General features: G+C 55.3%; 4 protein-coding genes across 4 annotated transcripts; 2 read left to right on the forward strand and 2 right to left on the reverse strand.

The window, feature by feature from the left end:
- Positions 1-189: 189 nt before the first annotated feature.
- On the forward strand, positions 190-10,040 carry L969DRAFT_102075 (uncharacterized protein; the record flags this gene model as incomplete). The annotated part of the gene is made up of 21 exons (XM_014713729.1): positions 190-231; positions 288-346; positions 399-877; positions 930-1,105; positions 1,163-1,243; positions 1,302-2,927; positions 2,983-3,190; positions 3,242-3,489; positions 3,544-3,840; positions 3,895-4,126; positions 4,181-4,428; positions 4,640-4,797; positions 5,099-5,207; positions 5,264-5,570; positions 5,630-5,831; positions 5,890-6,235; positions 6,274-6,538; positions 6,613-6,695; positions 6,746-6,961; positions 7,016-7,461; positions 7,511-10,040. The coding sequence occupies exons 1-21, from the start codon at positions 220-222 to the stop codon at positions 10,038-10,040; spliced, it is 8,328 nt and encodes a 2,775-aa protein (XP_014569215.1). The 5' UTR covers positions 190-219.
- L969DRAFT_85779 (uncharacterized protein) lies at positions 10,038-11,514 on the reverse strand. Its single transcript, XM_014713730.1, has 5 exons — positions 11,116-11,514; positions 10,897-11,053; positions 10,768-10,844; positions 10,255-10,714; positions 10,038-10,198 (listed from the first exon to the last, which is right to left on the reverse strand). The coding sequence occupies exons 1-5, from the start codon at positions 11,428-11,430 to the stop codon at positions 10,101-10,103; spliced, it is 1,107 nt and encodes a 368-aa protein (XP_014569216.1). The 5' UTR covers positions 11,431-11,514; the 3' UTR covers positions 10,038-10,100.
- Positions 11,508-13,213, forward strand: L969DRAFT_47052 (uncharacterized protein; the record flags this gene model as incomplete). The annotated part of the gene is made up of 7 exons (XM_014713731.1): positions 11,508-11,624; positions 11,679-12,041; positions 12,087-12,263; positions 12,319-12,451; positions 12,503-12,786; positions 12,843-13,001; positions 13,052-13,213. 7 exons carry the CDS (start codon positions 11,508-11,510, stop codon positions 13,211-13,213), a joined length of 1,395 nt encoding a protein of 464 aa, XP_014569217.1.
- On the reverse strand, positions 13,196-13,913 carry L969DRAFT_46821 (uncharacterized protein; the record flags this gene model as incomplete). Its single annotated transcript, XM_014713732.1, has 3 exons — positions 13,196-13,395; positions 13,446-13,744; positions 13,798-13,913. 3 exons carry the CDS (start codon positions 13,911-13,913, stop codon positions 13,196-13,198), a joined length of 615 nt encoding a protein of 204 aa, XP_014569218.1.
- Position 13,914: the final 1 nt, after the last annotated feature.

The raw sequence follows: 13,914 nt of genomic DNA on the forward strand, positions 1-13,914 counted from the left end.
GAATCAAAAATTGGACAAAAAGGCTGCTGCTCTTCCCTTCTGAATATCGTGTTGTTACAGCGTCAAATTCATTCTTTCGCTTTCGCTTTCGTCCTGATTTGCCCGCGATCAGCCAGCAAAGTCACCGTCGGTCGAAGTCGGTCGAGTAACAGACGCGTCGCGCGCGACTGGCACTTTGCGCGAAGTGACGCTTGCGAACGGCACTCGAGCTGCTGCGAGATGCACATCAAGGTCCGTCGAAGCGTGCTGATGAGCATCTCCATGCTCACACGCATGTGACGTGACAGTCATTGAGCATACAAGGCTTCAAGAGCTACAGAGATCAGACGATTGTCGATCCTTTCAGGCAAGCCCGACAGCTTCATCGCAGAATAGCGCTGACGATCTCGTGCTTGCAGTGAGGGCATCAATGTCATCGTAGGCAGAAACGGGTCTGGCAAGTCGAACGCCTTCGCCGCCATCCGATTCGTGCTCTCAGACGCCTACACTTCCTTACAACGGCACGACCGACAAGCCCTTCTCCACGAAGGCTCGAGTTCAACGGCCACTTTCGCAGCCTACGTCGAGATCGTGTTCGACAATAGCGATCACCGGTTCCCCACGGGCAAGAATGAGACGGTGATCAGGAGGACGATAGGAGCGAAGAAGGATGAATACCTGCTCGATCGAAAGACGACGCCAAAGGGTGAAGTCATGTCGCTCCTCGAGACTGCAGGCTTCAGCAGGAGTAATCCGTACTACATCGTCCCTCAGGGCAGGATCACCCATCTTACCAACCAGAAAGATCACGAACGACTCGATTTGCTCAAGGAAGTCGCAGGCACGAGGGTGTACGAAGACCGTCGCGCAGAGTCTGCAAAGATCATCGAAGAGACTGGTTCGTTTTCAGTCTGTCCACATCGCGTATCGCAGCACTGAGATGTGCACAGACGCAAAAAGAGAGAAGATCAACGAGCTCCTCGTGTTTATCGAGGATCGCATGAAGGAGCTCGATGAGGAGAAGAAAGAACTCAAAGACTTCCAGCAGAAAGATCGGGAGCGTCGCTGCATCGAATACGCGCTCAATCACAAAGAGCTGCAAGAAGTCATTGCCACGCTTCAACAAGTGAGTTATCCCGTTTGAGTCGCTGCGACCAGAGTGCTGACGACCGGCCGGCCTAAGATTGAAGACGATAGACAGGAGGAACTTCAAGAGGGCGAGAGCCGCAGCACACGCTTTGCTGAGCGCGAGCAGCACATCACGGTTCGGCTGATTCGCCTGATATCGTGGCCTTCGCTGATGAAAGCGCTCGCGTTCATAGGATCTGGATGCCAAGATTGGCGAGTTCCGACAGCGGCTAGCTTTGCTGAGTCTCGAGAAGCGTCAACTTGCCGTCGAGCACAGCGAGACCGTCAAGGCTCAGACAGAGCTTTCCTGCACAATCAAGGACCTCGAAGATACTGTTGACTCGACGAAACAATCGCGCGAGGTTCTGCATGAAGAGCTTGGTCAGATCGAAGCCACAATAGCCAACAAAGAACAAGAGCTGCTAGAAGTCTTGCCTCAATGGGAGGACCGCGTCCAAGAGGAAGCGGAACGGTTTGCAGAACGCGAACAGGCGTCTGCTCGATTGCAAGCTCTGCGATCGAAGCAAGGCAGAACTGCTCAATTCGCCACAAAAGCCGACCGGGATGCTTATTTGAGTGCAGAGGTACGCAAAGTCGAAGAAGCTCTGCAAGAACGCCAGACGAGCGCTAGTGATATCGAAACCGAGCTCGAAGAAGCCAAGACGGCTCAGAAACAGTTGAGCGTGCAAGCTGGCGAGCTACGAAGGGAGCTCGAAGGGCGCAAGGAGACACTTCGCACGCTCGGTACAGAGTCGCAAGGTCTGAAAGAGCAGCGCGATGAGCTTATCGAGCGACGTAAAGAACTCTGGAGGGAGGAAGCCAAAGTCGAATCGAACGTGGCCCATTCTCGAGAGGAGCTCAGAAAGGCAGAACGCATCCTCAACAATGCTATCGACAAGCGTACCTCTCTGGGTCTTCGAGCAGTAGCAGATATCACGCAAGAATATGGCATCCAAGGCGTCTATGGACCGCTTTGCGAGCTTTTCACCGTTGAGGATCGATACAAAACCGCTGCCGAGGTCACTGCTGGCACTTCGCTATTCCATGTCGTATGTGATACTGACGAGACAGCTGACAAGGTGCTCAAGATCATGATCGAACGCAAAGCTGGCCGAGTCACCTTTATGCCTCTCAACCGACTGCAACCAAAAGCAGTACAATATCCAGACTCGACAGATGCCATCCCGATGATTCGCAAGGTCACTTTTGAAGAACGCGATCGCAAGGCCTTCGAGCAGGTCTTTTCTCGGACTGTCATCTGTCCTAATCTAGCCATCGCCGCTGGCTACGTTCGCAGTCACGGTCTGAATGCAATTACGCTCGATGGCGATAAAGTAGACCGCAAGGGTGCTCTGACGGGCGGCTACCACGATGTGCGCCGCTCGCGGATCGATGCCGCTCGTCAGATCAAGACGTGGCAAAGCAAGCTCGAGCAAGACACGCTGCGACATAACGAAATCAGAACAGAAGTCATCCGACTCGATCAAGCCGTCACGCAACTTGTCGGCAGGATCCAGATCATCGATAATCGTCGTCGTCAGATGCTAGAGAATCGTGGAGCACTCATTCAGCAGGCCGATACTCTGCGCAAAGACGATGAAGATATCAGACAACGTCTTTCTCGTCTAGAGGCCGCTCTTACGCAACGGCAAACTGACATCAAGTCGCTGAGCACGCAAATTGCTGCTTATCGCTCAGAGCTCGAAGCGCCGATGGAGCCCGGTCTGGCGCCAGAGGAGCAAGCAACACTCACGGCACTTACCGTCGATGTCCAGCGACTGGACCGACAGCTGTTTCAGCTGACGACTTCGAGCAGTGAGGCACGTACCTTTGCTCAGCTTCTCCACCGATAGCTAACATCGTTGATGCTTGTAGCTGGCTAAGCAGCGACAGCTACTCGAAATAGACTTGCAAGAGAATCTACGTCGACGTCGCGAAGATATACGAGGGCAACTCGAACGTATGAACGCGGCCGAAGAGAATCCGGATATCGACGCGGCCGAGGAGGATGGTATCGCGAGCCGCAAGACCGATCTTGCCAAACTCGATGCGCGCGACAAGCTGATGGCTGCTCGAGCGTCAGGTACGTTTAGTCTACTGCACGAATTCTCATGGCTCAACGTAATGTTCGCAGAACTCGAGACCGAGATCGAAGAGATGCAGAAGGACCTCCGGACACTGCAAAGTGACGTCGAAAGTGCACAGCAGACGCAAGCCGAGGAGAGCAAAGTCATCGCGAAGCAATCACGCTCTGCTGAGCGATATCTAAGTAAACGACAGCTCCTCATCACGCGCAGAGACGAGTGCAATGCTAGCATACGAGACCTCGGCGTCTTACCCGAGGAAGCTTATACGAAATATACAGAGACCGCGTCTGCTCAGGTCAGTCGCAGTGACTGTCAGCTTTCCTGGGCTGAGCTGTTAGTTGATTGATAGCTATTGAAGAAGCTGCACGCGGCGCACGAAAGCCTAAAGGGATTCTCGCATGTCAACAAGAAGGCTTACGAGCAATACAACAACTTCACGCGCCAGCGTGACCAGCTGCTCGGTCGACATGAGGAACTCGACGCGTCTGCAGATTCGATCCATGAGCTCATCGAAAGCCTTGATCAACGCAAGGACGAGGCCATCACACGAACGTTCAAGCAGGTCGCCAAGAACTTCTCAGAGGTCTTTGAGAAGCTTGTGCCAAACGGCAGAGGCAGGCTCATCATGCAGCGTCAAGCTGATCAGGTAAGGCGCGTCTTTCTTCTCGCCTATTGGGGTCTGACAGGTTCTGCATCGCAGGAGGGCGAAGACGATGAGGAAGATGATCTAGAAGAAGCAGGCGGACAGCCGACATCGAAGAAGCGCAAGGCCAAGTCTGCCCGAGCGGTACCGGCAAAGCCAACACAGATTCGACCGATTGGTAGCTATACTGGCGTAGCCATCAAAGTATCGTTCAATTCAAGATCAGACGAGGGACTGCGTATCTCGCAGCTGTCAGGCGGGCAGAAATCACTTGTCGCACTGGCAATGGGTCGGTCAAGATGCTCGAGAGTCTGACATGAGCTGATCGAGCCTTGAGCGACAGTCTTTGCAATCCAGAAATGCGATCCTGCGCCATTTTACCTCTTTGACGAGATCGATGCGAATCTGGATACCGAGCGACGCGAAGCAGTCGCTGCAATGATTGCAGAGCTCGGTCAAGAAGCTCAATTCATCATCACAACTTTCAGGCCCGAGCTGCTACGTCACGCCGACAAACACTTTGGCGTCATCTTTGATGATCGGAAAGTGAGCACGATCAAAGAGATCACCCTGAGCGACAGCGAGCAATTCGTCCAGCGAGCTGCGCAGTGATGCTGTAAGAGTGCATATGGCAATGTTGTTGATTTCACAGCCGGCTTTACCTGCCACGCATGCATGCCGCGAGGAGATCTTAGGACACTTACTGGCCTAATCGCACGGGCGAGGCAAGGCACTGCCCTTTGACCACAAGCCAGGTTCGCGGCAGAGGAGCATAGAGACCGCCCGAAGAGCCCAGTGAAAGTATACATCAGTAGCTATGGAGGAGGAAGTCGCAGCACTCGTCATCGACAATGGTTCCGGCATGTGCAAGGCCGGATTCGCTGGTGACGATGCACCCCGAGCAGTCTTTCCTTCTATCGTCGGTCGACCTCGTCACCAGGGTGTCATGGTCGGTATGGGGTCAGTCATCTCTCTGTTCGTTCGTCGGCATGCTCCTCTGGGTCTCGTGGCGAGCGCCAAACTTCGAGCTTTGACCTACTCCTCGCGACCTTGGCTCGACCACCCAACGCCTCGCTCGCCTGACGTGCCTCATCGCGAGCTCGACAAGCTGCGTAGGTGGTCTTGCACGGACATCTGTCGAGCCGGGCTCGCGATCAAGCAGCACAAGCTTGCTTGGATCAAAGCTTTGGCGCGCGCCACACCTGCCCTACCTCGCTCGCTGCGTGTGTGAGCCCGAGCTGATCGTGACGAGCCATGACAGTCAAAAGGACTCATATGTCGGCGATGAAGCTCAATCGAAGCGAGGTATCCTCACGCTCAAATACCCTATCGAGCATGGTATCGTCACCAACTGGGACGACATGGAAAAGGTCCGTCGTCTCACTTGGACCCGTCTGCCAGTCAGCTTACACGGACGGACGCGCAGATTTGGCATCATACCTTCTACAACGAACTGCGTGTCGCGCCGGAAGAGCACCCAGTCTTGCTGACAGAAGCGCCGCTCAATCCAAAGGTCAACAGAGAAAAGATGACCCAGATCATGTTTGAGACCTTCAACGCGCCTGCCTTCTACGTCGCCATTCAGGCCGTCCTGTCCCTCTACGCTTCCGGCCGAACGACCGGTATCGTCCTGGACTCTGGCGATGGTGTCACCCACACCGTGCCCATCTATGAAGGTTACTCGCTACCCCACGCTATCCTCCGTCTCGATCTTGCCGGTCGCGATCTTACTGGTCAGTGCCGTGCTCATCGTCCGCCGTGTATTATGCTCATGCACGCCGTCAATGGTCAGACTACCTGATCAAGGTACTCATGGAGCGTGGATACTCTTTCACCACGACTGCAGAACGTGAAATCGTTCGCGACATCAAGGAGAAGCTCTGCTACGTCGCTCTCGATTTCGAGCAGGAGATGCAGACTGCCGCTCAGTCCTCGGCGCTCGAAAAATCCTACGAATTGCCCGACGGTCAGGTCATCACGATTGGTAATGAAAGGTCGGCTGCGCTAGCTCAGAGACACGCACGTTAGCTGACCTATTCTGCTGCACGACAGATTCCGTGCTCCCGAGGCACTCTTCCAGCCTTCGCTGCTCGGTCTCGAATCTCAGGGTATCCACGACACGACCTACAACTCGATCATGAAGTGCGATCTCGATATCAGAAAGGATCTCTACGGCAACATCGTCATGTCCGGCGGTACGACCATGTATGCGGGCATCAGCGATCGTATGCAGAAGGAGATCACCTCGCTTGCACCTTCGAGCATGAAGGTCAAGATTGTGGCACCCCCAGAGCGAAAGTACTCTGTCTGGATCGGTGGATCTATCTTGGCCTCCCTGTCGACTTTCCAACAAATGTGGATCTCGAAGCAAGAGTACGACGAGGGCGGTCCCCAGACGGTTCACCGCAAGTGCTTCTAGACAACTCCATCCCAAAGTCCTCCCCAAATCTCATTCATCGCTACCTCCGGCTCCCTTGGCGGCTGGCGCGAGATGACGGGAGGACGATCAAAGCGCACCTCGATACCTGCCATGCCTTACGAAAAAAAGTCAAGATCATTACAATAGCTCGATGGCCTGTAAGCTCAATGAACATGCTGTCGGGTCTTGTTTCGTGCACGAGCGCCGATTTGATACCATCGTCTGACGTTCTCGCGGATTTGAGGAAATCCATGCACAGACTGAAATTTGCTGCCTGTTGTTGTGCGTCGAGCGAGCGATTTTGACAGATTGAGGCAGCTCACACATGCTCGTCTGTGTACATCACGTGATCATAGGTCAAAGAGACGCGCCTCTGTGGTCTGCAGCGATTCCGGGTCAGCACTCAGTCGCTGACATGGTGGTCGTTCGAGCGGACGCCGTAAGTGGTCCCTCGTGAGATGACAATCTGAACTCACATGGCAGCTCTAGCTCGTGCAGGCGCTGTCGCCAGCCGCGCTTCAACACGAACTGCAACAATTTCGAGAGATCAGCTTGGTCAAGGAGAATGAGCACTCTTGGGAACGCATCGAGAAGGGTCTGCAACGATTCAGCAATGCGCTCAAGAGCAGCGCTTGTGGCTCACTCGCCGAGGAGCTTGTCAAGACCTTTCGCGAAAAGGACATCATCAACTTTATGGTTGCCTCGGCAAGTTTCTCCTTGTGATGTGCCCGTCATAGGCTCACCCTTGTGGGCTCGCAGCTAGCGACGGAACGTACGCGACTGTCTGGCTCGGCGCTTGGCGTCATGACGGCGCTCTGTACGCTCGAGCAAGCCTACTTACCCCTTTTTCGCATCTACGTACCAGAGATCCTCAGACTTCTCGCGCGAGCCAATAAGATCTATATCATCAGAGCCCAAGACAGCATCAATACCATCATCCGTCAGACCCATCTCACTCAGATCCTGCCCTTCATCACAGAACACTTTGACGACAAGAGTGCGACTGTGCGCAAAGGCTGCGCCGACGCCTTTCTTGTCGCTCTGCAGCCAGGCGGCATAGAGCACTCTGCCTGTGGCAGGAAACAGTGGGAAGAGGTTGAATCGGTCATCAAGAGAGGCTCGATTGACAAGGATGTCAAGATCAGAGAAGTCTGTCGAAAGATCTGGGATACTTATCGCTCTATCTGGCCCGCCAGAGCTGAGGAGTGCGTCATGCGAGCGGAGCACAAGAGCCTCATCTGATGCGAGGCGCAGATTCATTGCGCCACTTACGCCGACAATCAGACGCTACCTGAACCTGCAAAGCGGCGGTCTCGCTAGCTCGACTTCCAGCGCCACTGATAAGCTCGGAAAATCCCTACTCTCCTCGCGCACAGGTCCGTTAGCTGTCAGTTCGGCTAACATTCAGCCATTAGCGCCATCCACTCGACCTGAGCCAGCTCGCTCGGCGACTATGCCGACTGCTGCCCGGCGTGCTATGACCCAGTCACATGCACCAGTACGGGCACATACCGCTAGTCAGCCCTTGCGTGCGCCTGCCGCACCTGTCCGTGCACCCACTGCTACCGGACTCTCCTCGAGCGCACATGGCAGTAATCGTCGCGCACAGGGACAAGCTGAACGGGCTCAGACGGCTATTGGACTTACCTCACCAATCCGAACGATGACGACGGCAAGCAGAGCTCAGACTTCGCCGCCATCTAGATCGCGAGACGTCATGCAGGCTGCTATGCGTCAAGCTACCGGCAAAGAGCAACAGGAACGCTCGACGGGCTTCAAACCTACTCGACCCGTCCTCAGAGCAGGTCGAGCACCGTTGCCTGCTTCACAGGTTGCGCCTGCTCAAACAGCCGAGCCCAGTGCGCCTATGACCGCTGGCAGGTCGGTCCGCGTGCTGCCTATCTCTGCCTCTCTCGCTGCCAGCACTTCTGTCGAAGCCGAGTCTGACAAGGCAACAAGCCCAACAGTGGTGCGGAAACCTACTTCGCCTGGTCAGGCGTCTACTGCCGCAAGCTCGCCAGTGATGTCTCGCGGCACGTCCAGAGAACTTTCAGTCGTGCCTTCGCCGCGTCCCCTCGGCAAGCCAGGCCAGCCCGTTCGAGCTGCCACCGCGCCTACGCAGGCCGCTCCTGCAGACAAGGTACCCGCTCGGGCGCGTAGCATCTTTGCGCCGACCGCGTCCAGTCTTGCGAAAGCCGCAGAAGCCAAAGCGAAACGAGCAGCATCCCAACCTACAGGCTTTCAGGCTAACACGAAGCGGGTCATCAGTGCTGGCAGCCAAGCTACTGCGAATCGTCTTGCGGCCGTTCGAGCGGAGAAAGCAGCGTCAAAGAAGCGCGACGAAGAGCTAGCGGAGCAGAGAGAATCGCAGCGCATTGCAGAACAAGAGCGCGTTGCTCTGGCTCGGCAGGAAGAGCAGAGACAACGCAATGCAGATGCAGCGGAGCGGGCAGAAGCACGACGTCGAGAAGAGCAAGAAGCGGCTGCCGAAGCGGCAAAGCTGAAAGAAGAGGAAGAGGAGCAAGAACGAATGCGCGAAGTCGAGGATCGCCTTGCTGCCGAGCAAGCGCGTGAAGACGAAGCTAGCACTACCCAGGCGGAGGCGGAAACGATTTCTCCTGGATTGCCACAAGCGTGCTTCGTTGACCGAGATGAAGAGCTTGTGCAGGATATCGAGCCGACCCTCTCTACTGCTAAAGATGTGTTAATTACCGAGCTGGAGACAGTCGAGCATGAAGACGAGCTTGCTGAGCCTGACACGGAGCCCGCCGAGGCGGAGCCTGACCTTGCCTGTCTCAAGGATGATGCCGATGAGGCAGCTTTTGCCGAGCCTGACGAGCACTCGATCCGAGGCAGCCCGCAAGAATTAACCTTCAATGCCGACAACGATGGTGTTGCTCCGGGGCTTCAAATCGAGCAAGACTTGCCGTCATCGCCCGCTGCCACGAACGATGACGATGTTCAGAACGTCAGCATGACGGTGGGAGCGTCGATGCGTCCGACAGATGTTCCAGAAGTCGATGTGATTGATGGGACAGTGACTGTCGAGCCGGACACAGCTGCTGCTGCTGATGCTGCAGCAGCATTGTTGCAAACAGCCACGCTTCAGGCCGAGGAAAGTCTTGATGAGGAGTTGTCCATCGATTCAGCTATCGACCATGCCGCAACGGGTGCAGTGTCGTCGCCCTCGCCTGCGAATGAGCTGCCGACCCCGACCGAAGTGGATGCTCCTCAGGACGAATCTGCTGATCACGACCTGGACGATTCGCTTATCTCGGCAGAGGATGAAGAGGGCGGAGGAGGCCGACTGTTGGACGAGACAAACGTTCACGGATGTTTCGCAGACGTGCAGGATCTGACAGCGATTGACAATGACGAAGAGGAGGTCAGCATGACGGCAACGTCAGATTCCGTCGCGTACTCGCCCTACTTTCACGGCCTTCGCGCTCGTATCGCTGCCGAATCAGAAGCACAAGCAGGCTTACAATGTGATACGTCTCTCGCACAGTCGCTTCCTTCACGAGGTCTGCCTTCGCCACCCATGACCACCGCTGCGCTGCATCCTGTCAGTACGGTCGTACAACTCGCCACGCCGAGACATAATCATGTTCTGTCGAGCAAGACGCCGATGAGCGAGATGTCCAGAGTTGCAAGAAGCTTCTCCTCGCTCAAAGTAGCTACGCCAATGCCGCTTGACAAGGCTTCGCTGCGCAATCCGTTCACGGATTTGCAGAACCATCAGTTCTGGCCGGATAGTCGCTTCGCAGAGGACGAAGAGTTGTAGAAACACACTGTTTCTCTGATGTTGTACAACAACGTAGAACGGTTCGTGCTGGATAGTCTTCTATCGATAGGGTGCATTGCCTGGCGTCATGCCGCCATTGGGCTGACCTGTGTACCTGCCTGGCGTTCGACCACCAAATGCGGGTGTGCGGCCCCCAACTGTGCATTGGGCACGTTACGTGAGCGCAAGCGGACATGCAGATCTCCCAACGTACAAGCAGGAGTGACGCCTTGGACTGCAGGCGTCCTACGATCATTCTGGAAAATACCTGCACCCGTTTGTTGATTGACGACAAAGCCGGCCTGACCGGGAGTAGAAGCGCCCATCTGGGGCCTGTCGACCGACATCTTCTCGATAGCTTGCGTGATGACGGCCAGCTTTCGGATGAGGACTTCCAGGCCTTCCTGAACGAGCTCAAACGGTGGCAAGGAGTTCACGGTCTCGACGTCAAAGTAGAACCGAGACGGTTGACCTGACCAGTCCACCGCATCCTCCGACGGAGGTTCTCGTTCGTACTTTGCGTTGGGCGTCTTGACCCAGGTGGATTTAGACACTCTGTCTTTTGCATCCTTTTGTTCTGACCAGAGATCGGTATGATGGAGCTTGTTGTGCGGGTCATATTCGAAGCCGACGGTGCTGACGGGGCAGTGTTTTGCATGGTCCAATGCGATTCCCTGTGTCTCAACATCAGCATTGGCCTTGAAGAGGTGACAGAGGTGAGACAGACCCGATGAGCTGTTGCGAGGAGCGTGATTCTCTGTCCCGGGCCCAATTGGGCGATCAGGATGCCGTTGCTGTGCTCAGCTGTTGCGTTTCTTGAGCACATGCATGCATGTTGGGATAGGTAGAGACGTACACATGGGCATGCCGAAGCCACCTCGGTCTTGACCATCTTGACGGGGCAGGACGACGAGGTCTTTGCTCGTGACATCGAGCTTGCCTGCTGATCTGCAAGCGACGTCGAGCTGTAGCATGACGGTGCATTCGTCGCAGCCATCATCGCATCCACACAGCTGTCGGTGTCATATGTCTTCAGTCTCGCTGCGTGCAAAGACTTTAGTCAGGCGGCACTGACATCTCTCTCTTTCTCCAATTTGTGAGCGATGCCTGTACTCTGCAGAGGTATGAGAGCCAGTCGATGAGCGAGGAACTCGTCAGGCAGGACGCTGCTGTTGTGCTTGACGGAGATGTAGCCTATCGCTAGCGTGGGTATCTCGCTCTGGAGCACCCTCCTCAGTCCATTGGCGAGTGACAGGTCGACTCCCTCCCAGGCAAACTTGACCCGGTCGTGTTGGATCTCTTGCACTGCTATGTTCTGCTCGAGCCCGTTCGTCGTCTTGGGTGGATCCAGAGCCAGCTTGCTCGTGAATGCCGTGCTGTAGGCATCCATGCTCGCTCAAGAGCCCCTCGACAGATCGCCCAGCAATTTCAAAGGCGCGTAATAAGTCAGCCAAGCGCGGCCGTCGCATGTCACTCGACCTCACGCTCGCCAAGGATGCCTACGCCCACGCAAAGATTGCATTTGTCTCCGATCATTCAGGCTCGTCAGCATGGACCGTCGCTCTTGTCATCTCAGCCTGTGTAGTGAGCCTGCCCGACCAATTCCATCATCCGACATCCACTGATTCACCTGTTTAGCTTTCGTACGCCCTCACTGCCTTGCTACAAGACCGGCATCACCTACCACACAACAATGGACTTGTAGACTGTGCAGCGCTCGTACTGCCCATGCTACTTAGCGTGACGCTACTCGCGGAATACCTGATGCCACTCAACGCGACGCTGCTCGTGCTCACGCTTCTGCTTGTTGCCACCTCACCATCTACAAAGGAAGCAGAAGCAGATGAGAACCCGGACGGATCCAGGCCGCTACCGGGCCGGACGTTTCTGACCGCCTACAGAGCTCATCTGCTCCTCCTCACCGCCATCTCTATCCTAGCAGTCGACTTTCCCGTCTTTCCTCGCTACTTTGCCAAATGTGAGACGTACGGAACCAGTCTTGTGAGCTCCTCTCGACCCATCATGACTCGAGCTCAACATGACCAGATGGACATTGGCGTCGGATCTTTCGTCTTCTCGCTCGGGCTTGTCTCTGCGCGTCCCCTGTTGCTCAGACCGGGCGACACGCTCTTGCAACGTATGCCCACCGCGATCAAGAGCAGTGCCATCACGCTCTTGCTCGGCCTTGCGCGCGTGCTCGCCGTCAAAGGCACAGACTACCCCGTGCGCAGGACCGTTTCCAGCGATTGAGTCTGCTGAACGTGTTCTTGAGGGACAGGAACATGTTACAGAGTACGGCGTTCATTGGAACTTCTTTATCACGCTCGGTATCTTGCCAGCCGTTGGCGCACTGGCAGCCTCACTGCGCCGCTACATTTCTTTCACAACCCTCGCCACTATATTGCTCATCCGTCAGTCTCGTCTAAATATAGAGGCCGCATAGAATCATCCAAGCAAAGCAGGTCACAATACCTGGCTACGCTCCGGTCTTGCAGAATGGGCTCTTGAAGCAGAGCGAACTGACCTCATCTCAATGAACAAAGAAGGCATCACTTCGCTCTCTGGTTATATCGTCATCTATCTTTTTGCAGCCGACGTGGGCTTCCTCGTTCTGCCGCGATCTGGCAGATCAGGCCGAGAGGAGCTCACTTCGTTAGCTCTGCGACTCGCTCGTGATAGCATGGTTTGGCTGTCGATGTATCTAGTCTCGACGCTCTACAAAGACCTACCAGTGTCGCGACAACTGGTACCTAGAACACACTCGGAGCATCAACAGAGCTCATGCTGCGCCCCTGCGAACAGGCAAATGCAAGCTACGTGCTTTGGATCATGGCGTTCAACACCGTCTCGCTTGTTGCGTACATCCTGATCGACATTGCACGCACGACTGGCACTCGCGTGCCTCGACCGCCCTTACTGATGACCGCGATCAACAAAAGTGGCATGACGACATTCCTCCTGGTCAGTCGCGCACAATCCCGGCCACCTCGTCTTTGCTTACGAATCTGCAGAGTAATGTTCTGACTGGCCTGATCGGCAAGACCTTCCAAACGATCTACATGACAGACGGCCCGGCGCTTGCAATTCTAGGCGCTTACATGCTCACGGTCTCTCTGGTAGCCTGCTGGCTGTATCGACGCGGCGACAGACTTCAATCAATGATATCTGCATAGGTCCGCTGATACAACTCTAAATCCTCGCCGGAGAAAGAGCAAAATGTCACTTTGTCGATCTGCTCGCGCTCGCACATCAGCACACCGAGCCAGGCAGTACTCAGGACACACCTCGGCATCGGAATCGAGGAATGTTCTGACGGTCACCAGCGCCGTGCGACAAGCTTGGTCTTTCGGGTAGCCTGAGAGCGTTTCATCAGATTCGCACAATCTCATGATGGAGCAAACAAACCATAGACGCCGGTGGAGATGTTCGGAAAAGCTACAGATGAGCAGTGCAGCCTCTTGGCCTCTTCGAGCGATCTCGTGTAGCAAGATGCAAGTTGCTGCTCGCACTTGTCATGCTTTGACGAAGTGTACACTGGTCCGACGGTGTGGATGACGTAGCGAGCAAGTAGCTTGTAGCCCTTCGTCGATTTCGCGTCTCCCGTCTCGCATCTCCCCAGCGTCTTACACTCCTCGAGCAACTCTGGCCCACTTGCGCGATGTATAGCCCCATCGACTCCTCCGCCACCTCTGAGGCTACTATTGCTGCGCTTCTGCCTTTGTAAGTCGAGTATACGGCGAATTGATTGAGAACACACGCTGCATTGACGATGGCGTCTACTTCGAGCTTTGTGATATCGCCGGACACGAGCTCGATGCGCTCTGACCGAGGCAGTGACGAGGACAAAGAGGATTTGCTGCGTGTGTTGACCATT

The sequence above is a fragment of the Mixia osmundae genome (genome assembly GCF_000708205.1).
Source record: "Mixia osmundae IAM 14324 unplaced genomic scaffold scaffold_3, whole genome shotgun sequence".
Taxonomy (NCBI): Eukaryota; Fungi; Basidiomycota; class Mixiomycetes; order Mixiales; family Mixiaceae; genus Mixia; species Mixia osmundae.